At 41.0% G+C, this 25,515-nt stretch overlaps 1 protein-coding gene across 4 annotated transcripts in view; it reads right to left on the minus strand.

Annotated features, from left to right (window-relative positions):
• The window catches only part of ESRRG (estrogen related receptor gamma), a 400,294-nt gene that overhangs the window by 352,277 nt on the left and 22,502 nt on the right, over nucleotides 1-25,515 (minus strand). For 2 of the 4 annotated variants that reach the window (XM_027681690.1, XM_027681689.1), the window contains exon 1: nucleotides 16,315-16,503. The exons of 1 other annotated variant lie outside the window; for it this stretch is intronic. In XM_027681690.1, the coding sequence (XP_027537491.1) occupies nucleotides 16,315-16,412 (98 nt within the window). In that variant the 5' untranslated portion in view covers nucleotides 16,413-16,503. Of the gene's footprint in view, nucleotides 1-16,314; nucleotides 16,504-25,515 lie in introns of those variants that run through there. One more of the 4 variants, XM_027681696.1, reaches the window with a different exon arrangement.

A 25,515-nucleotide genomic window follows, 5' to 3' on the forward strand; every position in this document is an offset into this window, starting at 1 on the left:
ATAATTTCTCCTACTTTTTATCTGACTAGCTACCTGCTCAAAGTGAGCTCCCTTTCAGCTACTGAAGGCCAAACACATCTTTTGATCCATTTGCCTATGAAAAGGCCTTAAGGGGCCAAGGCAAAAAAAGGTGAAGCCAGAAGAAATGCCAATACTCAAGCTCACTGCAGAAGTATTCAAGACACAGAGAGCAGCAATTATGGGCATAAGCAACAAAGAGATGATGCCTTGAAATGGATGACAAGCTCCAAACCCCAGCCAAGCTCAGCTTCCTCCAGGGCTTGAGTGGCCTCAAGCAGTGGATGAGGACAGGATAGAAGTCAGGGTGTGTAACTTGAAAAATCAGGAAAAAAACAAGCAGATAACTAACTTCCCCTGTTAAAAAAGGGACATAGTTAGCACAAGGGGAAATAGTTCAGGTCAATGTTTTGGGCTTTTCGTCTACATGGATTGACCAACTAGAAAACAAAGGGAGAAATGCCCCCTTGTGTGGGGCAGGAAATGAGGACATTTGTTTTTTTTCTCTCTGCCCTATTTTCATCTACAAACACAGAAGAAACTTGTTTATTTCTTTTTAAATAGTGAAACAGGGGCACCCATTAAGAAAAACTAAGATGGTAACAAATCATTTTCAGAAGTCAAACATGTAAGAAACAATAAAACTAAGACTATAGTAGAAATAATAAAATGAAGTTTAGTCTAAACCAATGTCTTAAATATTTGTTAAGCCTGGCAGCAGCTTTTACAAGGCAGATAAGTATATCTCTTTTCATTCTCTGTGTAAGAAAACAACCGTAAAATGCCCCAAAGCCACGGAGGGAGTCAGTGTCAAAGACATGATTAGTAGTTCAGAAGTTATCTGATTCGGGTCACATGGTGTTCCAAAAACCATACCTAAATATAGCATGCAAGAGATCCGCACAAAGAGCAATCCCATGATGGGAGCACACTAAACTCTCCATAAAATTAATTAGGGTTATTTTGAGGCAACCAAAGGAAAACGAGAAGGGAAAAAAAAATAAGCCCTTGCCCTGCCCAGTTCTGCAAGAGCAGATGTCCCTGGTTTGGACAAGTCCCAGTTTGCAGCCCAGGCACTCAGGAAGATGCTTTGGTTCCTGGGAAAAGCCCCACTCAGCACCAACATGGAAGGTGGGTGTAGGGCATAGTGTGGCTGTATTAAGGAATACAGTTCCTTGGGGAAGGGGATGATCCTCCCAGTAAAGGGGCTGGCAGGTACCAGAGGCAGGAAACCAATAGTTGGGTTCTTCTGTCGCTATTAACAGCATCCTTCTAACAGAGAAACAAACATCTTTTCAGAAAGGGAAGGTCCATGTTAATCATATCCTTGGCACAGACCAAGACCCTGGGAAAAACTAATGCTTCCCAAGGTAAAATGGAAAGAAAGTTCCCTGTTAGAAGTTGTTACCTCTGAAATTCCCCATTAGGGTTGGCCCTTGACAGGGAGGAGGATTTTCACATGAAACACGGCTTAAAGAGCCTTCCCTATGTTTAGGCATGAGGAGCAACCTCATGGAAAAGCATACAAAGGATCCTCAAAAGGCAGTGAGAGCATGAAAAAGGGAGGAGTATTCCTCAGGACTTTTGGGGTTCTTTTGGTCCTTCTCTGTTAAGTGGCCATCCTGTTTCCTATGTTTCCTGAACACTGAATTGTCATTTGGCTTCTGACCAACAAGTGACCTACAAGCTGATTTCAGCAAGCTGCCCTGGCTCACAATTTCCCTGTAACCTATTTTAAAAAACTAAAAAACTCTGCTGGTGAATGCCACGGTGATGGTTTTAGGATGACCACAATGATCAATTTACTTTTCCATCACCTTTGTTCCTATGTACCAGAGGAAACACCATTCTTCACTCAAGCACTAGAACGAGCAGGATGCATCGATGTTACCTTGAAGACACAGGTAAAGTGAAGCAGGGACTGCAGAGAGCAAGGGAGAGAGCAGGACAAAGCTGAGAAGAGGCAGTGTTGTGAGGAGCGCTGCTGTCAGCAGGTAGAGAACAGGCTCTTGAGCCCAACTGTGGAGCAGGTGCTCCAGAAGGCAGGTAACAAAAGAGAGTGAGTGTGGGACACAAACTGCAAATCTCGGCTTGAACGCTTCAGGCCATTAGCAGGTGCTTCAGGCAGTCATCCAAATCAAAGTAAGAAAACGGAAAGAGCCAAATGCTGGTTAAAGAGGTTTGCTAACATGAAAATCCCAGCACGGGCAGATAAAACGTTTCCCGTTATGGGAGCAGGCTAGTAAGAAGAAAAGAAACAAACAAAAAGCATATGCAATTTTTGTAAAAAAGGCTGTGTTGGGGATTTTACTATCCTGTACTCAAGCCCCGAGATGCAAATGTTGGCTGGGATGCTGAGATCAGCAGTTATATGTCCTCAGGTGGTTAAAGACAAGACAGAAAAGAGCTGGCATTTGGGGAAAATAGAGGGCCCATTTGATAACGCTTCACTTGAGCGTAAGAGGGTTTCCCCTGTGGGTATTGTCCCAAAGAAAGCTCCAGGCAAGTTTAGAATGGTTCATTACTTGTCACATCCAGAAGGTGAGTCAGTTAATGATTACACTGACTCCCTTTTGACTTCAGCTTCACGTGTTTTCAATCTGAGAACTGCACTCTCATCAAGTCAAATACCACTCACAACAAACAGAAATAGGGAGGGGATCTGCATTTCAGATGCTCATGGCACAACTATAGTTATTTTATTTGTCAGGATTTTGCTGGTGCTTTGGAAACCCTATTTTTGGCACCTAATACACAGTGCTTACAACCCATGTTCTGAGGGTATCACTTTTCTATAATAAAGTACCGTTCAGAGACCTGACACTTGCTTTATTAGGATTAGTCTCCAAAGGACCCAATACTGGGGCCTTCAAGTTATCCTTATAAAAGCTGAATATCTACTTCCTCAAGGGCTAATTTCCTTAGGTCTCCTCAATATGGAACAGCACTACTTAAGTTGTCTTATACAACATAAGAAATAGAATTGGCTATTCCAAACAATTGTTGATGCAGGCTAACTATATTGGCCAATGACAGTATATTTAAATCAGATGGTCACTTGAACATTATTGGTAAAGTTCCCCTCGCTGAGGGTTGCATCCCTTGCCAGAGGCTAGCAGGCTTGACAGAAGGAGAGAAACAAATTCCTTTCATCAGAGTAACATGAGTCAATATGTGGAAAGATACTTCCATCTGTTCTGTGTTTCTGGTGACATGACATTACCGTATAATTTGGTATACATTTATAACAGAATAGATAAAACAAGATGGCTCAGCCAGTATTGTTTATGTTCCACATCTATGGGGAGTTCTCTCCAGCCATTTTCAATGTATGGCACTATATGAGCGGCTCAGACTCACAATAGAAGTGCTGGAGGGAAAAACGTGTTGCTGTTTATTTCAGAGAGTTAATGGCACAGACTGACAAGTATGGTGCACTTAAAGAAAGAAACAAATTCTATTTCTCAAAGTGCTCTCCGAAGAGACACATTTGGTCAGGTACAGGAATAACCAAAGGAACCTGCTCCATCCAGCAACTCACAGACACACACAACGTACTAAACACAACCCATCAGTAGAGAGGCCTGTGCTGTTTCTGCATTAATTGTGTGTCCCTGTACATTACCAGGGCCCTGGGACTTTCATGGTCTGTGGGCAGCAAATCAGCTGAGCCAAAAGGGAAGGTTCCACCTGACTAGGCCAGAGGGAGCTATATTAAGCTTGTCTCAGCTGGAGGTCATTCTGCATATTTTGAAGGCTACTTTCTTGGTAGTTGGTCAAGCAATCAGTAACTAGAAATTAAGAACCTAATTTTTATAACACCCATAATACACAGAACACTTCTGAAGTCCAAACTCCACATATCTAAAGTTTTTCATTTCCAAAATGTGTGACCAAAGCCATTTCTTTCAGGGCCAAGCAGGCTCTTGGGTTTGTTAAGCACTTGCTTCATGTCTCATTTCTGGTAGGCTGCTGGTAGCCCTGCAGCCAAGAATTCATTTTCATAATTCCAAAACATTTTTTTATACTTCCTGACCAAATGGCTTTGCAGTAGAAATTGGTTTCTGCCACCATCTGTTGTTACATGGTTCGGAAGGGCTAGCATTTTCCTTCAAGAGGGAAAAAGTTGGGGAGGATGCATGGCCAATCCCAATGGAAGAGATATTCTTTTCCTTACTGTCACTTTATAGGGAAGGCTTGGCCTATTTCTCAGCAGCTGTGAAATTGTCATCAGCGAGATTCTTTACAAAGCTTGGTGGCATATGGAATATATTGCTCACTTCTTAGTACTGTAAAAACAACCTTGCTGCATAACTGAGCTAGGCAAAGAAAGCAGGTGCTTAATAAAAAAACACCATCACGCTTTAAGCCTCTATAGACTTTGTAGAAACTCTAGACAAGGATATTTTGGAGACAATAGTGTTTTCAAATTAGCTAAATATTTCAGAGAAGCTCCTAGGCTTCAGAGGTGAGACAGTCCCTTAAAAATGAGCAGGTGAAATCACTGTGCCACAGGATAACATCATATTCTGCCAGTCACAAAGGCAGCATTCACATTCCACACTGAACGGAAGTGTCATCCCCCCTCTGTGAGACATTAAAACTGCATTAAAACTGTCCGGTCTCCATTTCTGATGTGATAAGAGACTATTTAACGTAAGTTTTAAGACCATCACTTTTCGTCACAGTCTAGCCTTATTTTTACACCTGTGGACTAACCAAGAATTAACAAACAAACAAGCATAATAATAATAATAATAATAATAATAATAATAATACCACTATGGCATTTGGGTGACCAGACACACTAAATTCCAAATACAGGGTAGAAGTCTAACTTCTCACTACAGAAGACGCCCAAAGAACAAGAGGTAAACAAGCTTATTGAATTCGCTGGACTTTCTAATGCAAAGTAGTCAACAGCATTTTCACACACAGTCAGGAAAAAAAAAGATAGACGATCAGAAAAGGCATTATGTTGTGCTATAGTCAATGTCCCCACTGCTATATATTCCACAGTAAATGTCCACTCAGCTATCCCCACGCATACACACATATTCAGGTCATCTGTGCTCTGCTGTATCTGGGGGAACGGCCACAGCAGGTGAAACCAAAGGGCCACTTCTGCTTATAGGCTTGTTCGGGCCAGTGGCAAACAGCAGATGCTTAGTGAAGGTCATGGAGCAGGCATATAGTGACAATTCCCCAGACTACTCTTCCCAACATCCATCTATTTTCGGCTCAGAGACTTCCTTTAACACAATACATACAATTTTTCCAGATTAGTGATCTGCTTTTAGAAATCTTCACTTGCAGTTACAGATGACTATTTAGTGCAAGGTTCTGCAGCTACATTGCATGTTTCTTGTATTAAGTGAACTATTACATACTGATATGGAAAAATACAGCCTGCTGCCCTCATCCCAGAGGGAAAGGCAAACTAAGTATTTGGGCAGCCCATGCTGCTTGAACTGCTATACAGGTTTTCTGTACATAGTCAGCAGAGAAGAGGGGTCTGGTGCAGCCATGTCACTGCACAGCACGAAAGATCCTTCTGTGATGGTGGAAGTTTGGAAGTCCTATCCTAGAGGTTATGTTTCTGAGTGGCACATATACTATTAAAGTCATAAATACAGATCTGTCATCGATGAAGCTACCCTTTCATCTGCTGTCACTGTTTAGAGAGGACACAGTGGCCTTTTAGCAAAATGGGATAGGGAGCACATTGCTGGACACTGAAGAAGTACCAGCTACATGGACAATCATGGGCCAGCATGCACCTGTCATTTCCCCACAGTAACACACCAAGAGGATCATCACTCTTCCAGAGACATCTAAAAAACTAGTTGTTGTTCATGGTTCAATATGTTTGCTCTTTATGCACCTCCTAATTGCGCAAATATCTACTGTGTGCCAGAAAAAGAAAGGCCGAAGGAAAGAACCAGTGTGCAAGAACAAAAGGCTCTCCTAGCAGTTTTACACCCTATTCATGTAATACACAAACCAGAAAATAATACAGAGTAAAATCTACTGTCTAACTAGGCAGGTTTAAATAATACTTAGGTCTTTTTATCACTCAGAAATCTCAAAATACTTTATAAAGGTGAGCAGACAGGAAGAGCCAGAATGCAACCCACTCCCAGGCATTTGCTCTTTCCATTAGACTACATCACTACCTCCAAGTATGAATCATAGAATCATAGAATCAGACAGGTTGGAAAGGACCTCCGAGATCATCAGGTCCAACCCTTGATCCACTACCACCGTGGTTATGAACACACTTCTCTTACAGCTGACATGCAAAGATGCATTCATGCATTAAAGGAAGTTTTTCCTTAATTTTCTATTCATTCTATTGTACTGCTGTTTTTGACAATAATCAAACTACAAATGCCTCTTCTCAAAACCTTTATTCTTTTGCATGTTTAAAGGAAAAAGTAGGTTTAACAATCATCAAGACAAAGATAAAACCATGAAGAGTTTGGTAGAAATAGGGAAAAGTCAATGCTTTCCTCCAAAAGACACAAGCTTGCAGAAATTATCACAGAAGGAGGGTTTCATAACCCATTCAAATGCCAACATGGAATAAAAAAAATTGGAAAGCTCAAAATGTTACTTTCAGTATGACCTGTCAAAATGAGCATGGAGAGCAAAGTGAATTAATAAAACATACCCATGCTCATCTGCCTTCTCAAATCAGAAAGCTACTGTCAACAAGTTTTGATCTTTGCTACAGAAGTGGGATTCCACAGTAACACCTCAAAATTCAGTGGATAAATTTCAGATTTACACCTATGAAATCACATTGATGATTTTTAAGTCTCTGTTGAACAAATGATATTTAGCATACATCAATGGCAATGGTCCTCTGAACAAGGGTTGTATCTAATACAAATGGTGTATGAAAACAAACATATGTCAAAGCTTTTTTTTTTTTAAGGTTTGCAATGAAAATAGTATTGTTCAGAACAAAAAAGGAAAAAATCTACCAAAATTTTATCTCCATTCTCTCCAGTTAGGACTGCTGGAGAGAGTTTGCTTACACTTGGTTCAGGAAAGACATAAATAGCATCTTTTTAAGCTAATGATTTTCACCACAGGCCATCTAAAACAGGTGTTAAGAGTGGCCCTGAAACAGATCCCATCTGTGTTCACCTAAGTTCGTTTATTTTTGTTTTGCTCCATTTTAATGTATGTATACATCCTGTGGTTTCAGCTTGTCTTTTCAGCCCACTCCCATCCTCCGCACTCCCAATCTGTCAGCCAGACTCCAGGGACAGGAATTAAAAATGACCACATTTAAAAACTGTACCTCCCTGTGTAACACACTTTACAGAAGCAGACAGACTAAAAAGCTGAAAAGTTCCCCACGGTCTTTGCCTATTAGAGCCCCCAGCTTGCCAACAGCAGGCCACATTTTAGTGTCAAAGAACAGGGCACCAGCTTGTGTTTCTGTGTGAAGGGAAGAGCTGGGGTACTCTTGCCTCTTTATATTTCACATTACACTGTTTGTGCAGAAAGTCAACAACAGTGGGATGCTCAAAACCACCCTGTATTACTACACAGAGGACACAAGATGCTTGCTGAGAAATACTGCTGACATCAGAATACGTTAGATTCAGCACGAGTGATAAAACCTTATTTTTGGTTGGTTCAGGCAGTATTTGATTAAAATAGGATTAAATCCTCATCATACTTTCCTAAAAACCATTTTACATGCATCCCATTAGTCTGCATCATTCTCCAGCTCACAATACTTTCCACCATTAATCAAAAACAGGTAAGTTTCTGTTCATCAGATTAGCAAAGGGGTAGGGAAAGTCCTTGAAAAGAGTAATGCAAGGAAGTATAAGGAAAGATTCAGTCAACTGGCAACCAAACAGAAGCCTTCTGTTATTTCCCACTGAGAAGTAACAGGATCTGGGCTATAGATATGTTTGTCAAACATATCTATAGCAGGGATAATTAAGTTAGTACAGCAAACTAGGTGCATGCTTTGAAGTGTTCATGCAGTTGCTATACTGACTTTTTTTCACCTGGTAGGTTAAGCTCACCATCTCCTCACACATATTTGCAGTCTCATGACCTATCCTATGTCCTCATTATCACTTCGCTTCTGATAGTTGAACATCTTGGAAATGATATTCAAAGATTTTGTTATAAATAAAGAAGAGTAACAGAAGCCTAAATACAGACTTCTGTCACAGAGGAATAAACACCTGGAATTTCTTATGGCTCCTTTCTGTCAAGGAGTTCACAGAACATTTCAAACAAACAAATATTCCTCTAAGGTAGGTATTACTATTTTTCCTTTTTCAAGGCCTCTTATGATTAGCACCCAAAATCTTGTTCCTCAGTTTCCCGTAACTGGAAAAACTGGGGAAACAAACAATGTTCTTGCCTTCCTTTGCAAAAAGGCCCCAGAGATGTTTCAATTTCTATGCTGATATCACTCAGAAAAACAGGGTAAAAATATAAAATAGAAAGCTTTAAAACCCCGGGTTTTGGCAGTAATTTTTTATTCCATGATATTACTAGCAGTGATACCTTTCCCGTAAAGATCAATGCTAATGGGACGGTGAGGATCCTGCTGCAGTCTGTACTGGGGTTTCTGTCATTGGCAAGAGCACTATTCGAGTATACAGAATCTACAGTGACATCCAGACTGATTCCCACTGATCTCAGCAAAGCCAAGACATTATCCTGTATGCTTTTCCATAGCTGGGGAGTGATTTCATATGCAAAGATCCTCACTTACCTACATCCTTCTATAAATCAGAGTTTTCTGCTGTTTGTTCTTCACCCAACTCAATAGGGGCCTATTGACAGTCTCCCCTTTTCTACATTAGGTTTCTATGGCAAAAAAATACTATTACCTTTACTTAAATCAGTGTATTTCTAACTGATGTAGGACCCTGTATACCCAAGACTGTTTCAAGACAGTGGCTTGTAGCCCAGTGGACTGGATTGGCACAGGTACTCCAGAATTTCACTCTACTCAGAAGTAACTGGCATTTACTTCTGAGCAAGTGACACAATTATGATAAAGACAGTATATGCCCTTGTGCTTCCTCTGTTATACAATTTCTTCTTACTTTGTCAGAGACCTGTGTTTTGGGTATTTATGGATTGGAGAAAACCCAGATCAGACATGAGCACTGTTGACAGGGTAAGACACTGCTCTAACTGTCCTTGTAGTGCCCGTCCTGAGGGAACATATGGGCTTTCATTTTCCAATAACATCAGCCAGACACATCCATTTTAACCTATTCATTTGGCTAAAAAGAAAAAAACAATCTCTTGCTGCATTTGGGTTTTGTACCTTTGCCTTTATTTCCAAGTTAATCCTTACTTATGGTTATTGCCCCTAGTATTTAATTTCTCAGGACACCAACAGGCTGGCTGAAGTCATATCTCCATTTTATATGAGGGCAAAAAAATCTCACCTGTAGTCCTTTACCTGTACCCATAAAACAACCCATAAAACTGCCTTAAAAGAGTCAAGCAGCAGACTTGCCTCCGGTACCTCAGTTGTTTTCAGAGAGGCAAAGCAAATAAGTAGGAAAAGGTTCAGAAGCTTGCCCCAAAAATAAGACCTCTTGATTTTATGAGGGCTCCAGGCCCATCTCAGAAGCTGCACATCAGCAGCACTGGTGTGAAGCCGCAGCCTAAGAGGCACCCAGGGACCCCAGTGCACAGAGCCACTGTTGGTATTGGGAACCAGTGGTGAGCAAGGGAGACCAAACTTCCTCCTACATGCAAACTCAAGATTCAATTTTCTGCAAGGTTACCCCCAATAATTAAAAGGTTTTGTAATTTACCCTTAAGAGCTCGTCATGAGGGGATCCATCAGAATCGATCTGTTATCTTTTACCTCCGCACATACGGTGTGTGTGCCTTTCATATGTAATATGGTTTACCAGATGAATGCTGGCAATATTTTCCACTAATTGCAAGAGTTACTAAACTGAACCTTAACTAAAATTAAGTTGACTATTAAAAGCTCAATGAGTAACCCAGCAAACGGAAGCACTGTGCATAGGATTTAGCAAGCACGCAAGTGATCTGGCAACCACCAAGGCACAATACTTGCTGAACTTCCTATAACTAAAACCGGGTCATACAATAGTCATATGTTCGTGATGTATGATGAATTGATGCTCACAATGTTTGTATGTATTAAAATGCCAAAATAAATGTGTAATAATTCAAGCATGCTATTCGGAAAACACAAAGTTAGTGGATTGAAAGTTGCAGGTTAATCTACAACATATACTCTCCACTAAAATAACAGATATCCCTGTATCAGTTTTAAAAATACGTGAATAATGTTCTTAGCTATTAAGATGTCATTATCATAGACAGTCCTACAAATTTTTGCTACCTCAATATAAACATTTCTAAGCTTTGTAAGGAACACACATTGCACTTGTTATTACATGTTTATTCACTAGATATAGGCTTTTCATGATTGCAGTTTCTAAATGTACAAATATATCTTTTTTGTGCTTGTATAGTTTATAGGCTATACCTCTATACGAATATGTTCTACATTCTGTATTGTTGTTTTCAGGATTGTACACATGTACATAAATCAAAAGCAGCAAGAAATAATATTAAGATTGTATGTAGTCTAGCTGTCTTTGACAAACTCAAAAACTAGGAATTCCCTGAGAAAAATATCTCTCTCAGGGGAAAAAAAAAAAGAGATAAAGAAAAAGAAAAATATTCTTATCTATTCATGTAGATAAAAGGTACTTTCACATAAAAAGAGAGAACGATTCAGAAGAAATTCTATGAGATTTCCTAAATACTGTCCCCATTAAAAAAAATCCAATATGTTAAAAAACAAAAGGTCAAATTGGACATATGCAGAATTATGTGAAAGAGTTAAAGTTAATGATGAAAGACTATTTGCTGATAAGGATGCATCTATTTGATATAGGATAGCATTTGGGACTACTTGAACAAAAGTCTACAGAAAACTGATAAATCAAGGAACTGAGCAGGATTTAAACAAACAACAGACATAGCTGAGAACACATGAAATGTCATGAGTACAGCTGAGAAAGAAGTGATGGCACAGGACCACTTACTCAGCTACTAACAAGACATTATTTGCTTTGGCCTCCGCAGAGCGAGACAGCTATCAATCCTGCCACAGCTCCAGAAATGCTAGAGACTGAAGCCCTGAAAAGAGTGGTTCTTATTTCTGGGTGTGTACATGGAACACCCCGGTAAGTCTGGCTTTCAAAACATAAAACATCCACCATGTAACACAGTCAGCTGAAACCCTAAGTGACTTCTTGCAGAAAAGAGTTCTTCCTCCAAATACTGCTGTTACAAAACACCAGGGCCTGGATTCTCCAAGAAAACCTTTAGGAATAATAATAATTTTGCATCCCAGTACCCAGCTTTCAGGTGCTCTGCATGTGAGACAGAGCCCTCAGCCCTGCCAGTAACTCCTGTGTCTTGTGCAGTGCCAGCCAACTCATGAGCGACCACTGCTGAGAAAGAACAGACCAGTACTGCTAGCAGGAGATGGCAAAGGCCGTCTACATTCACCTGTAGTCCCACTTCTTCTTCTCTAGGACCTGCATTTTTAAGCAGCAATACTCGAATTTTATAGTTTTGATAACTTTTTCAAGGTTCTCAGGCTGCTCCTGAAAGAAACCTACTGGAGGGTCCTTTCCTTCAAGGACACAGCTGGAGAAAGTGAGATATATCACACACAGAAATCCACCATTTTGCAAAAAGAGTTTGCACTTTCTGAAATCTGTTGGGATGTGAGGGGAAAGATGGGAGCAGAGAGGCTCAACCTTGTCAGGATGGAAGTGCTTGAGAACATCCAAAGCAGATCTCTGGCCACCTGGGAAAGCTGTATATTGAAAACGTAGGCACTCACACAGGTTAGGCAACTTCTAAGGTTAGGTGGTAGTTCAGTGGGGATATTGAGGATCTCAGTTTGGGCTTTCAATGCCTAAATCCCACTTAAGTCCCACTTAAGGCATCTAATCCTTTTGTGGATCTGGGCCTAAACCCTTGCCAGGAAGAAGAGAGTCTACGCATGCAAAAGCTGATGGTCAGTGACAGTCTGGTTCTGTTAAAACTAAACTACACAGAGAACGACCTTATTTTGTACAAAGGAATAATGCAGAATAATCAAAGATGTGTTCTAGTCACGGAAAGTTAATGGAAAGTTAATGCAGCTGATAGAGATCACAGTCCTGTCTTTAGACCCTATGACAGTTTTGCTGACCTGGAGAATATTATAACCCATGAATCCTGGGTCTTCAATAGCCTATGGGAAGAAGTACATTTGGAAATGTTCAAAAGACAAAACTACTAGAGGAGTCCTCAAAAAAACACTCACACCAGCTAAGAGGTAAAACTAGAAAGGAGCAAAAATTTATAAAATACTGTAATGTTTACAAAGAGTTAATAATTCAAAGAACAATATTCTGTTATTCAGTGACCAACTAGTTCGCCATGCTCCATGGAATTAAGCAGTTTCAGTCCAGTTCCTGACAGCCACGAGTCCACCAGGCAAAAACTATGAATTTATTTCTCACTTACCCGCAGTGCTGCTGGCTGTCTCAACCATGAGGTAAAGTGTGAGTAGATGTGGGTAACAGTTTACCCTATATTCCCTACACCTTGTATCTCCATATCATAAATAAATTTTCAATTTTTTTAAAGGTGCCTGTACTTACCCCACTTGAATTTAGTTGACAGGACTGCAAATATGACTATTTTCATATACAAATTATCTTATTGACAAAAGCAGTCTTGGCATAAAAGTAGATCAGAATTGCAATAATAAAATACAAGTTATTGTTATTATTCTATACTACTGTTATTACAAGGAAAATATCATTAATTATTACTAATTATTTTAATGGTAAATGTTTCTGCCAGATCCCAGGTACGCACTGCAACATTTAACTGACTGCAAACACTGAGATTCCTCTATGTTTAAAATACGGAGGTCTCCATTTTGCAGATCCAAATACAACTTCACAGAGCTCTGCTTCAAATGAAAATTCTCCTGCAGCTGCCCATCAACCAGCACTGGAACTTTATAAAACAGGAGAAAAACAAAGGGATCTGCCTCCCAGTTCTTCCTATCTGCAGATGGGCAAAGAGTTCTGGCAGCTCACTCACTAACTCCTGCAAGTTTTGCATTATAAAATCAGTATTTGATGCAAAATACAGGAGAGTAGAATAAGCACATATGTCACAGATCGTAAAGATGCCACGGATACTTTAAGCAAAAGAAAATTGCCTGTTGTCCCATGCCAGTTAAGTCCATGGGGTCATGGTGCTCTCCTTCCTTCCTGAACACTGCATTATCCCTCCAGACTGAAACTTGGTTTCTTCTGCCAGCCTCAATGATTCAAACAGCCCCCACCTGGTTCTCAAGGGGTGTAGAAATTACCAATGCTTCATAATCAGCTCACAGTAAGGGGGCCAGTGCAGCTTCCCCAATTTACTTGGATATTGGTCTCGAGTCTCACTGTGCTTTCACCTGCATTTTACTTTCGGTTCTGGATTCTTTCCAGGATAAAGACGCAAAGTCAAGGTGGTATCTTTCCTGTCCAGCCACCTCCTCTGTTTTGGTAAAATGTTAATATACTTATAGGTCTGATCTACAGGAGTACCCCAGTACACTCTTAACACTGACAAAATCAAGCTACAGAAAATATTTTGCAATTTGACATTTTTTTTCCCAAATACTCCTCCTTAAATGCTTTCCTTTTAATTCTCAGAAGTATTTCTTTTCAGTAGAAGTCAGTCTATTTTTGCCTGTTAATCTACGTATAAGATAAATTTTACTTTCCCAACTCACACAAGCAGTCACCCCCTCGGTCTGGCAAGGCAGCTATGAAGAATAGGGAAAGCAGGATTTGTCCTGTATCTACCATGCATTTTGGTGGCAACCTGTGCTTGACTGAGACTGGCCAGTTGTAACAGATTGATGAGAATTGTTTGAAATACCTCTGGTTGAAAAATATATAAATCATAATTACAGGTAAAACAACATAGATGTATCTAGCATGTATGAAATATAGAAATAGCCTAGAAAAATGGAAATAAGCAAAGTTCCTGCCTAGGACTCTTATAATCCAAATTATATAAATATTACGACAGATAAATACACAAACCAGTAAGTCAGTATACTGCAAGGTGACAGTTGCCTAGAGAACAGTAAGGGTTAATGTTTTTGAAGAGGTTAAGGGAATCATGAAAATTGTGAATTTAGATTCACACCGATTTGAATCATTATATTAAATAATGCACAAAGTTAACTTTTTTTGCATTTCTTACTGTCTACTATTCCTATTCCAGGTTCCTCCCTACAAAGGACAGGCACAGCAGGGAAGCAGCACTCAGGAAAAAAATTTGAGAGAAAAATATTAGTGGAGTGCAGCAGTCTTGGGGGAGAGACCCATTTAAGCAAAGAAAGTGCTTAAACAGGGACATTGGTGCTTGCATCTAGGCGTACATAGAGAGGTTTGGTGAGCGCATGCCCGGGGAGGAGGATTTGGTTATGGTTAGAATTTGTGAGTGACAGCCATGTGACAGCTGGGAGTCAGCAAAGACTTTGTAGGGATGGAAATTCCTGAGACAGGACACACGACTGCTCATGCGATCTGCATGTGCCTATCATCATGCTATATTATAATAGCTGACACTGTGGTTTACCAGTTTTCCAAACGAGAGGCTATAAATTAGGAAGAGGGTTTGAGGAATGGTGGATGAGAAATGAAAGTCATAACATTTAAAAACAAAGGGATAAATATAACTTGTTTTCATGTTATTGAAACAAGCAAACAAAATTCTCCAACTAAAACACAAAACACCAGTAAAACTTGCATTTCCACTATTTATCTTTAGTGACAGGTATTTCCTCAGAATACAAGTTTTGTTACTAATATATCTAGAAAGGCCTCAATCCTACAAACACAATTTTTAGTATGTGAATAATCCCACTGATTAGAGCTATTCCTACACTTTCAGGATCAGGGCCCAAGTCACAATGTGCAATTAAGCAGAGGCTTTTCCAAAGAACTGTTTCATTTGCCCTTCTGCAAGTCTTACACAAACGTGAAGCTAGCGGAGATGTGCAATTTAAATTTAAAAAAAGCGAAATACTTTCCCTTTAACACTGAATTCAAGCCAATACAGTATCACATGACCTTTACCGTAATTTCTATTAAAATCATTTCATGTCTGGTTGCTTCTGCTATCCTGGCTCATTTGTATTGTTTACAACAAGTCATTGCTCTCGACAGTTAGTGGTGGCTGAATCCATGGTTACCAGTTTTTACATTCACTGGTTAAATGGAATGCAGCTCTTCGGTGGGGTTTCATGGAGAAAGCTCTTAAGAAACCACAATCCAGCTATCAATCAGGCTAACCTGGGAGAAATTAATCTGATAAACAGAAGTGTCATGTATGAAAAATTTATTGAAAGGGAGCTCAAGGCTTGTATTAGTTGCAGTCACAAAAGTGGACACGTTTGGGTCAGACTTAGTGCACAGAAGACTTAGGTTATGAGGTCTATGTCTGACATTCATCCATGTTGTGCCTTCTCTGGCGCTCTCTGCTAATAGAACTATACTGTTCAAGGCTTTAAAAAAAATAAAAATCTCAAACACTTATTTTACCAGAAATGTGTTCGGAATATAAATAGTGCTTAAATACAGGTTTAAGCAGACTGCAGTCCCGGCAAAGTAACTTAAACAGACACAGACAAGATAGTAAAACACAAAATAGACAGCCTTGAGTAGAATCCAATTAAGACAAAAACCACCCCAAACAGTGCATCGTTGTTAACGACTAAATTAAGCCTGCAAACAAATATATTTTATTGCCACCTAAGAACAATACGCACTAATTCCATTTGCCCTGTTATTTATAGTTTGGCGAAGGGTGGGGTTGCCAAAATCAAAGAGCAAAGCAAAAACTTATTTGCTAGATCGACCCCCAAAATCCTTTAAAAATGCCTAAAAACATAAGAAAAGTTCTCTACAGTTTGATGGCTACAATATTTGTCCCACAAGCTACATGACAGCAACAAATAGTTAAATCAAACATATTACTACTAGCTCATCTACTGCAAAGTCACTGTATCAGAAGCCCGAATTGATTTGCTTCCTTAGAACAAATTGAAAACGAATGTAACACAACATCCAAAAAAAAAAATCCCTCCTGCCCTGCTAATCGGATATCGTACAATGGTTGATTGCAGCTTTGCACCGTGCTATTGTTGCCTATATCATACATACTTACAGGTTCTGGGTTCTTCCAAGAGTTTGGTGCAGTTTCAAGGACAAATGTCTTAAGGAAGTCTTTCTACTGTGCAGCAGTGATCCTAGCTCTGATCTCATTACATGAGCAAAGTGCTACAGCTGACAATATAAAGGAAACTTCCTGCGTGAAGAAGAAATCTTGGAAAGTCTCAGGGTTAAAAAGGCTGCTTAAATGTGCTGCTTGATTTGCTCCCTAGTTGTGTATACACAGTAGCAGCTGATCTCTGTTTGCAGCCCTGCAGAAAGAAACCTTTGCTGAAAACCAATGGCATCACATTTCAGTGGAGCTACTGCCAGGCTCTGGAGAGCAAAGCAACCTTTGACAACTTCACCCAGTTCAAATCACTGGCGTTTGCTGCATGTCCTGCAGGACTTTTGAAATGGTATATTTACTGTATTATTTTTATTTAACACTACTCTGAAATCCTGCATCCTAGGCAGTCATGATACAAGCAGAAGTCTCCCTCACTGTAATAGGAGGTTTTTGACTGTGTCAGGACTGTGAACTGCAGAATTCGCCACAATATCTTTTGCTTTGTCTTGATCGTGGCATTTGCAGATGAGAAGCTGTTAGCTGTGCTCAAAAGCATTTTCTGCCTTAGAATTGCTAAATTAAGTGCAACAGGCATCCTGTTTATCCTAAATTAATCCTGAGCCTGCCTTGCATCAGTCACGCACTTCTCAGTGCTTTTTTTTCTTATACAGAGTACAAGTCAAAAGATTTTGGGAGTGAGAGGGGGCTAGTTCTTTCACTTAATATCTTATCTAGAGCCTGGTCTAGCCTGGTCCCTGTTGGATTAAAACCGTGGAGCACAACACCCCAAATTCAGCAAAGTTTGGTATTCTGACCAAAGTCCCAGTGTGATTTCAAATATCTGTCAGTGCCCCCTTAGCTCCTGCCTCGGCCCTCCAGAATCAAACCAAGGATGGTCAGAACCTGCATCAGCTTCTGCAGTTCTTACTGCTGTCCAAGCAAACTAATAAGACCAGAAAACAACATTTAAAAGGAATACATCTGCTAGTGCTATTTCAACTCTTAACTGGGAAGCAACACTCCAAACGCATCCTCACATTTGATGTTAAAGAATTATCAATAATTAATTCGGATTTAGTTGTTTCACCATTTAGCCCAGGGTGATTCTTCAAAGAGTAACTGGGACCACACATTCCCCTGGCACACAGTCAGAGCATGACCACAAAGCTTGCACACTGCTTTCCAAACAGGACCTACTTCCCTCTCCAGGATAACCAGAAAGCCTCAGAAACAAAAAATTTAGAAGAATCCCTTTTAAAAGTGCACCATAGCAGAATTTGGTTAGGAGGAGTTAAGGGTTTTTTCCCGGGCATTTGTAAAACAGATTATTCACCACTCTCTTTTCCCCTCAGGCACTATGACTATTCTAGCTACTAGTATATTGCGTGTTATTTCTTTAATATTTTGAACTTTATTCCAAAGGGCAGAAACCAAAACTGACAGTACATCAAGACAGCATGCTCTATGATTCAAACAGCAAAATAATTGAGATCCTGTGCATACACAATATCCAAGTATGTGTACACACGTTGCACACGTGCGCGCACACTCATTCACAAGCACAAACAAGTGTAAGGGTTTGTGGCCGAATTTTCAGAGATACTCATAGTTCACATCCTCACCTCCCATCAGTTAAAAAAAAGGTAAGAAGAAGCAAAATCTGATTAGTAAAACATTAAAAATCATTTTTGTAAAAGGTCAGCACCATTTATAGGAGGGTAAGCACACTGATTCAACATGCACTTCCACCCAAATTCATGTCTCCCTTTTGGGAGAAGGATCCTGTCCACCCCTGGACTGTGTCACACCAGAGAAATGAAAGTGTGTGGTAGCATCAGCAGGTTTAATCTTGCTCTTCTCCCTCAAGAGACAGTGCAAGGCAGGGACTCAAAATCCTGTCTACAAAGCTGGGCTCACTGTCTGTCTGCATCACCTCTGACACATCACCTCACCTTTCTGTGCCTAAGCTGGCACCATCACATTTACTACATGTTGCAAAAGCACAGCTTCTGTCCCTCGGTTGCTCAAGCTGTGAGACAAGGATTGCATGTTGGAGCAAAGTAAAGAACTAAAAGTTGAGGTTGTGCGTCCTGCTCCCAGATGTGCTGTAAAAAGGGCCGTGACCTTGAACCACCTGCTCTCTGTGCTCCAGTGCCCAGCCTGCTGACCAGACTTCACATAACTCACTCACAACACCCATCTACCTGGTTCCTTCTGACTGTAGTGTGGCAGGAAAGGGGTTTTTTTCTGTTAGAAATTCAGCACAGAATAAAACAAGTTCTTTTTGCCAGGTGGAACTCCAGGCACTAATTTAAGACAAGTAAAAAAAAAAATCCCTGTGGAAGCAGGAATTTCAGTGAATGAAGTTTTCTCCTCAAGAGCCTCTAAATACCCAAGTGTCAGCACAGAAAGGCTGCAACTTCTGAATGAGGCATGAGAGAGCAGTAATCCAAGTGTATTCAGCAATTCTACCCCACACAGACCCAATGGTACTTGTCAAGGTTGGAGGATGTCATCTCCATGTTAGACTCCACTTCTCCTTACCTCTCCTCTGTAACTGTGCCCCACCTGTCACAGCTGGGTCAATACACATCCAGGGACACAGTACCTTCAGCTACCTTCTTTTGTAAAAGTATACACAGGTCCTAAACATGGGACAAACGGGAATTGCAAAATCTTTCTCCTCCCACTCTTCCCAGCTACACCTCAACCTGCAGCACTCTGTCTTCTCTTTTCTCTCCTTTCTGATTTTCTCATTGAATTTTTTCACAGCATTGTATCCAGCAGGGAGAACAGTAACAATTCAAAGCCTATTTTTCAACCTTCAGAGGGCAGGGTAAAGTAGCCTGCCTATTAAGGCAGGATGGTAAAAAATGTTTATAGAGGATGGAGAGCAAGACCTAGGAGAGAAATGAAGGAGAGGCTGACCCCAAGCTTACGCAATGTCAGAAGCTGTAGGTCTCCACCCATTCCGAGTGGAAAGGGTGACCCTTGGAAGCCAACCCCACTGCCTGCTCTTCCAAAGTCTAAACTAGTACCAGTGCCCAAAATGGGCCATGCCTCGTCTTCCTGACATCCATTGGGTGTAACAATTTAGAAAGCTTGTTTAATTCATGCAGGTCTTAAAATTCAAAGATACCATAAAGAGGAAGTCATTTACAGCTAATATTACAATAAAAATAGAACAAATTCTCATTTTTTGCATGATCATTTGTTGTATATTTTAAAACCCTGTTTCCAAGAGGCAAGTAATAAGAGACCCAGCTTTCTCATTTAAAAAGAGATTTCTGGCTCTTGTAATTAAAGAGGAACAATTGAAGGTAACCACAATAAAATAGAAGTCCAGCAGAAGCACAGTGACACTTTTCAAAGTCCCACCTTTTAGCTAGTCTCAAAATTTCCAATAAGGAGTATCAGTTTTAATTATCGGTCTCAGAACCCAACAGGAGTATACAGAGACTTCACGAAATATATCCTACCTGTTTTATTCAGACACTTAGGACTTTGCTTAAACATTAAGTCTAAAACTCTGTTCATCTAGCCCTGTCTGATTCCTGCGCAGGTCCCAAATGTGCCCTTTCTTCAGCCTATCCATATACATAATAACTGTGACTACTGGATTTGCTTTTCAACTTTTTAATGCACGTGGATCCTAATCAACATATGGAACACCTTTCTCATCCTCACACAACGAGTGGTTAGGCTCTCCTCACTGAAATTCCTCCATAAAAGTCACTTTTCTCTTTTCATCTATCAAGACTTTAAACCAAAACTAGTACAATCATCAGTAACTGTGTATGCCTAAGCTAGTTGCTGTTCCCATTAGCAGCTCTGCACTACTCGCTCATTCAGGATTCTCTGCGCCATTGTATTAAATATACTCGTATTTTGTGCTATGTGTACAATTATAATTGTTGGTTTTTTTTCACACCATTCCTGTCTTTTATTTGCTCTCTAAAGTATCCAGCATACTTTGAAACCAATACAGGTGATAATATAGATGTAAATACCGCCATGGAGGCATCACGATAAATTTGACATTGGGAATAATTCATTCAAGGTATCTAGATCCAGTTTAAATTCTTTCCCAATTTTAACCAAGGCATCATAACCAGATGAACTTAAACGAAGGTGTACAACTTCATGCTATGCAGGTAAGCCACCCTAACTAGGAAATAAATTTTCAGTGATTAAGTTGAATTGTTCATACAAAATGCCAGCTTCAGCTTTTCACCCATACAAAATAGCTTGGAAAATATATACTGCATGTGTTTATTATAGCTACAGTTGCTATGAACATCTATAAATCTCCAACAATTTCTTTGATTTATGTTCAAAAACATACAGGGCATGAAATGATGCCTGCAACCTTACATTTCCCTCAAGAACATTGTGGGGAGAAGATATATTCCAAAACATCATGTTAGATTCCTTGTTATGTCTCCTTTTTAAAATAAATGTATGATAATCAATTACACATGCTTCAAAGCAACTGCCACTAGATTCCCCAACAGAAAAGCTGTTTGAGAAAAGTTCCATTTTCTTTCCCCTAATGGTTGAATTACAATAAGAGATCTTGCCTCGATATTAAAGGAAAAAAATTGTATTACAAAGGATAGGCCCTGCTCAACTTGTATATGCATACACAGGTTTGTGCTTGCCTAAACTTGACTTAGAACAAGGTTTTCAGAGAAGTAACATCTCCACTGATCAACATGCTAAGAAAAGGATGTGCGTGTGAAGATCTTGCACCTAATCTCCTTGTCATATATGCTTGTAGTAATCCAACTGATGTCAAGAGAATGACACAGATGATAAGTTAATGTATCAGGCTCGACTTCCCTTTCAACCTCAATATGCAAAACATTCCTTTAAGAAGTCCACCGAGCAGTAGCCTCCACTAGAAACAGAAATCTGCAGATGTTTATAGGAATATCAATTAAGATGAATGGGAGCTCTGCCATTAACGCTGGTGCATGTAAGGTTGGACTTTGCAGATCTGCCTGAACTCCACTCAGAGGCTGAAGTGCATTTTTTCTCCAGGGTAATGAGGCCAACGGGTTATACGCCATTAACGGGTGAACATAATACACATGGTACTTCCACAGTCTCATGGCTCTGGTACAGGGATAAGGGCAGCATCCCCAGGCAGCACCCTTGCCCATGGTGGGAAGACTGAAGTGACTGGGAATGCATGCAGTGCATGACACATAGCATAGAAAAGGTCAGGATCTACTGTCTCCCCTGCATCAGGTAGTTTGTGCTGCCTGCACTCCAAATAGGAAGATCCCATCCCCTGTGTCCTGGGAATTTAGTTTAATGCCTTGGCTTACACTGCAAACTAAACAGCTGACAAACAATATAGAAAATTGGACTGGATGGGACAAGCCCCTCTAAGGAGGACTGGCACCTACTGACACTGACTTTCCAGCAAATAAGGAATAAGGTGGATCTGTGACTTGTTTCAAATAAGACATGGCCCTGTTCATCCCTGTGAGGGGTGCGAAATTTGCATGCCAAATCAGGAGACAGAAATAAATTCACTCATTCTACTCCTTTTTTTTTACTATCTCCCCGGTTTTCTCTGAATCAAGCCTTCAAAGAAAGATAATTCACAGGAGAGGAAATACTGGCTTGCACTGTCTTTGGACTCCAGTGCTATTTTATCCATAACTAAGGAAGCCAAGGTGGAGGAGGGGAGATGACTGGACGTGCATGCCTATTGCCCATGCAGCCCCAGCTAGATAGCATCAACAGTTGTTCTCCTATTTTCACAGTGGGAAATAAGCAGGTACTAGCTGTATTGGAATAATCAGGAGGAATCTAGGTCAAAATCAAAGCAAGACTGCTCTGTCCATTTGACAAAACCTACATGCAAACACAATACCCATGTAAAAACAAAGAAGTTATTTGTAGCAGTTATCTCTGTTAAGATTGCTAAACAAGCATGCAGACATTGGCCTATCTTGAGTAAAAGGCACTATTCCTTCCCTGTGACTTTTGAAAAGGCATTCAAAATCAATATAAAATTGCAATATTAGGAAATTTTATAATCATTATTTCAAAGAAGTAGACTTGAAAGGGTCTCTTGTTCATAGGTAAATCTTCAGTTAGTTTTTCTAGTACCAGTGGTTCAATCGAAAGATTCACCAACTGCCCCCTGGAGAAAACTGAAGATCTGCATTTAAATGGAGATATAGTATTTCCAAATGCACGGTACCTGCAAGGCAGATACTGTCAAGGTTTCTTAGTGAGTGGATCTCAAATTGTATTAGGTACATTTCAGTGCTGTAACTATACCCATTTCGTAGGACTGGGGCTATTTCCATATAATTTTTTCCTGTGTGCATGATTTGTAATGTTTGTCCTGATAAGACAAAGTTAAACCCCCCAACCACAACAAAGCCCTCACATACCAACAACAAGGAATTACAACCTTATGCATAATTTTCTGATAGGGACGATGAAGACTGTATTAGATGGCTTGACTGAAAATCTTAAATAATTGAAAACTCTGATGACTTAATAGAGTAGTGAGCTTGGTTTACAATGCAGCCAATTTAGAGCCATAAAAACACAGTGTAAAATGTTTATCTTGTGGTTGACCATTACATATCCTATTTATTATTCCAAAGTATTTCAACAGCATTTTTCTTCATCAATGTGGCTGCTGGCATTTAGCACCCACTCGCTAAATGCACGTGATTTTCCTGGAACAGCTTTAGGAAAAGAAAACAAAAAATTAGCAGATCACTACAAAACTGTTCCTTGTTACAATATGCCTCTTTTTCACATTCTGACTTGAACCGACTTCATGTGCTGCAAAATACGTTCAAAACCACTAAGGCTTAAATATAATAAATCAAAGCCATATACATGAAGCTAAAAAGACTGGTGCAACTACTGATCCTGACACATCAGAGAACCAAAAAAAAAAAAAAATCAAACCTCATGAATACTTTGTTGCTAATGTACACCAGTTCAAAGAGCAATGTTCCTCTTAGGAAAACATCTTAATTTTCATATCAGAAAATCATCCTAACCTTCCAGAAAAGTTTTTACGAGTATATAAGGAAGGCAGAGAGAAGGTTTAGAGTGCAAAAGGCACTCATGATGGGTTTCAGACACGCGGCATTAGTCCAGGCAGCCTCTCTCTGAAATTCAGGTTGCAATTGAAATGTCCCTGTAAACAAGGTTACTGCGAACGGCCCAAGATATCCTTCTCAGCAACACCTTCAGCAGGAGCCCTTCAGCTGTCTACTTAGTTTGTTATACCTTATCTCACAGCCCTGACATCCTAATGCTGATTCAAATTCGGGATTCAAAATGAAAGACGAAATATCTCTAAGATCACTTAATATTGAAATACTAGTGCAGTAATAAGTGGTGCCAGGCTGAAGATAGGGATATAGTACTCTAGTGGTAACCTTTTAATTTCTGACAAAATACTGTGGAATAACTGTGATACTGCACGCACAGTTAATGCAATCGATTTGTTTTCCCTGTTTTGATAATGAGCGCGCTGAATGTCGTGTTTACCTTCTCCTGCCCCTGGCACATTTTAAACTGTAAAGTCCTCTAAAAGGAGACAGGCCAGATTCCTGTACAGACATGAAACACCTCACACCACAGAGCCCCCCTCCCCAGCATGCTGAACCACAGCTACCTTGATGCTCTCACACAAGGAAGATCATAACCACGAGTCGCTTTGTCATTCTAAGTCTTTGGCTATTTTCAGTGGAAATGCAATGCGTGGACCGTGTATAATGTAATGTAGGTTAAAGTGTAAACTACTCTCATTCTGAAAGTGAGGGTAGGTATGCTACACTGGAACATTTTGTCCTCTGATATAAAACAGGGAAGTAACAACGAAATGTATCAGGCAAGTTTTACACTTTGTATTTTAAACAGGGTGGCTAATAAATGCTTAAAACTTTGGTGGGTTTATACAACGGCACTCGGATTTCCCTCCCGGTCACAGACGGTGATAGGTTGAAGCAGGGCAGGGGGTCAGCTGTTTTTCTGTTATGTTATGTTGGCCATTAGGTTCTCCTTAATAGTATGAAAAGACAGATTGGGGGGGGAGGGGAGTTGAGACAGGGGGACGATATAGGAGAGAGGGAGGATTACAGGAGAGAAATCTCAAGCAGCTCAGTGCCTGCCTTCCCACACTACCATTCACCTTCATTTTCCTCTCCTTTATATTCTACTCATTTTTACTTGCCTCCCCCATTATTTAGTCATCCCTTAAATGCAGTCCTCTCTTCTTTGGGATCATGAGAAACATATTAACTAGACCCAGGACTCGGAGAGCATCCCCTTCAGCACTTCAAAATATACCTCCAGACCACTCGCTCCTTCATGGCATTAATGTCCATGGGAAAATAAATAATAAAATAAAATTTTTAAAAAATAAATTAAAAAAAAAAAAAAAGGAAAGAAATTTTCTCGCAGCCGGGTCACATTCAGACCCCACACGCAGCCGCTTCTCCAAACCCCCTTCCTCCCCACGGCCAGCGCTGGGAGGGCCAAGTGCCAGGAGGAGCGGGCAGTACGCGGACTTTGCACACTTTCCTTCGCCCCTGCTGATCCTGGGAGCGAGCGGCCCCGCCGCCTTTGTGTGCGCGTGTCCGCCCGCGGGTCCCGACAGCCCGGCACGGGCGGAGCGCGTCCCGCGTGGGGCGGCCACGCCGCCACTCCCGCCGCCCGGGGCCGGCAGCGCGGCACGGTGACCCCCGCCCGGCGGGCAGGGCTCCCCCCGGGCCTGCGCCGCTCCCGCTGGCCGCCCGCACAAGTGTTCCAGCAGGGAGCGAGCGGCGGAGGAGGGACGGGGACGAGGACGGGCCCCCCCGCCGGCCTCGCCCCGCGCCGCAGCCGGGACACTTCGGGGCTCCCGGGGGGGACACGGCGGGGGGGTCAGGGCGGTGCGGGGCAGCAGCCGCGACAGTCACACGCGCCCCGGCACAGGCTTGGAGAGTCCAGTCCCCCTTCTACGCTCGCAGCCGCGGGAGCCACCCCGGGACCCCGGCCCCAAACTCTTTGCTGGCTAAAGCCTCGTCACTTTTCCCGGCACTCCTGACCCTGGGCGGGAGGGACAGATGCACATAAAACCTGCCGGGGTAGGATCTGTCAGCAGCAAAAAAAAAA

Source organism: Neopelma chrysocephalum, unplaced genomic scaffold (assembly GCF_003984885.1).
Source record: "Neopelma chrysocephalum unplaced genomic scaffold, ASM398488v2 Primary Assembly neopelma1_61b, whole genome shotgun sequence".
Classification (NCBI taxonomy): domain Eukaryota; kingdom Metazoa; phylum Chordata; class Aves; order Passeriformes; family Pipridae; genus Neopelma; species Neopelma chrysocephalum.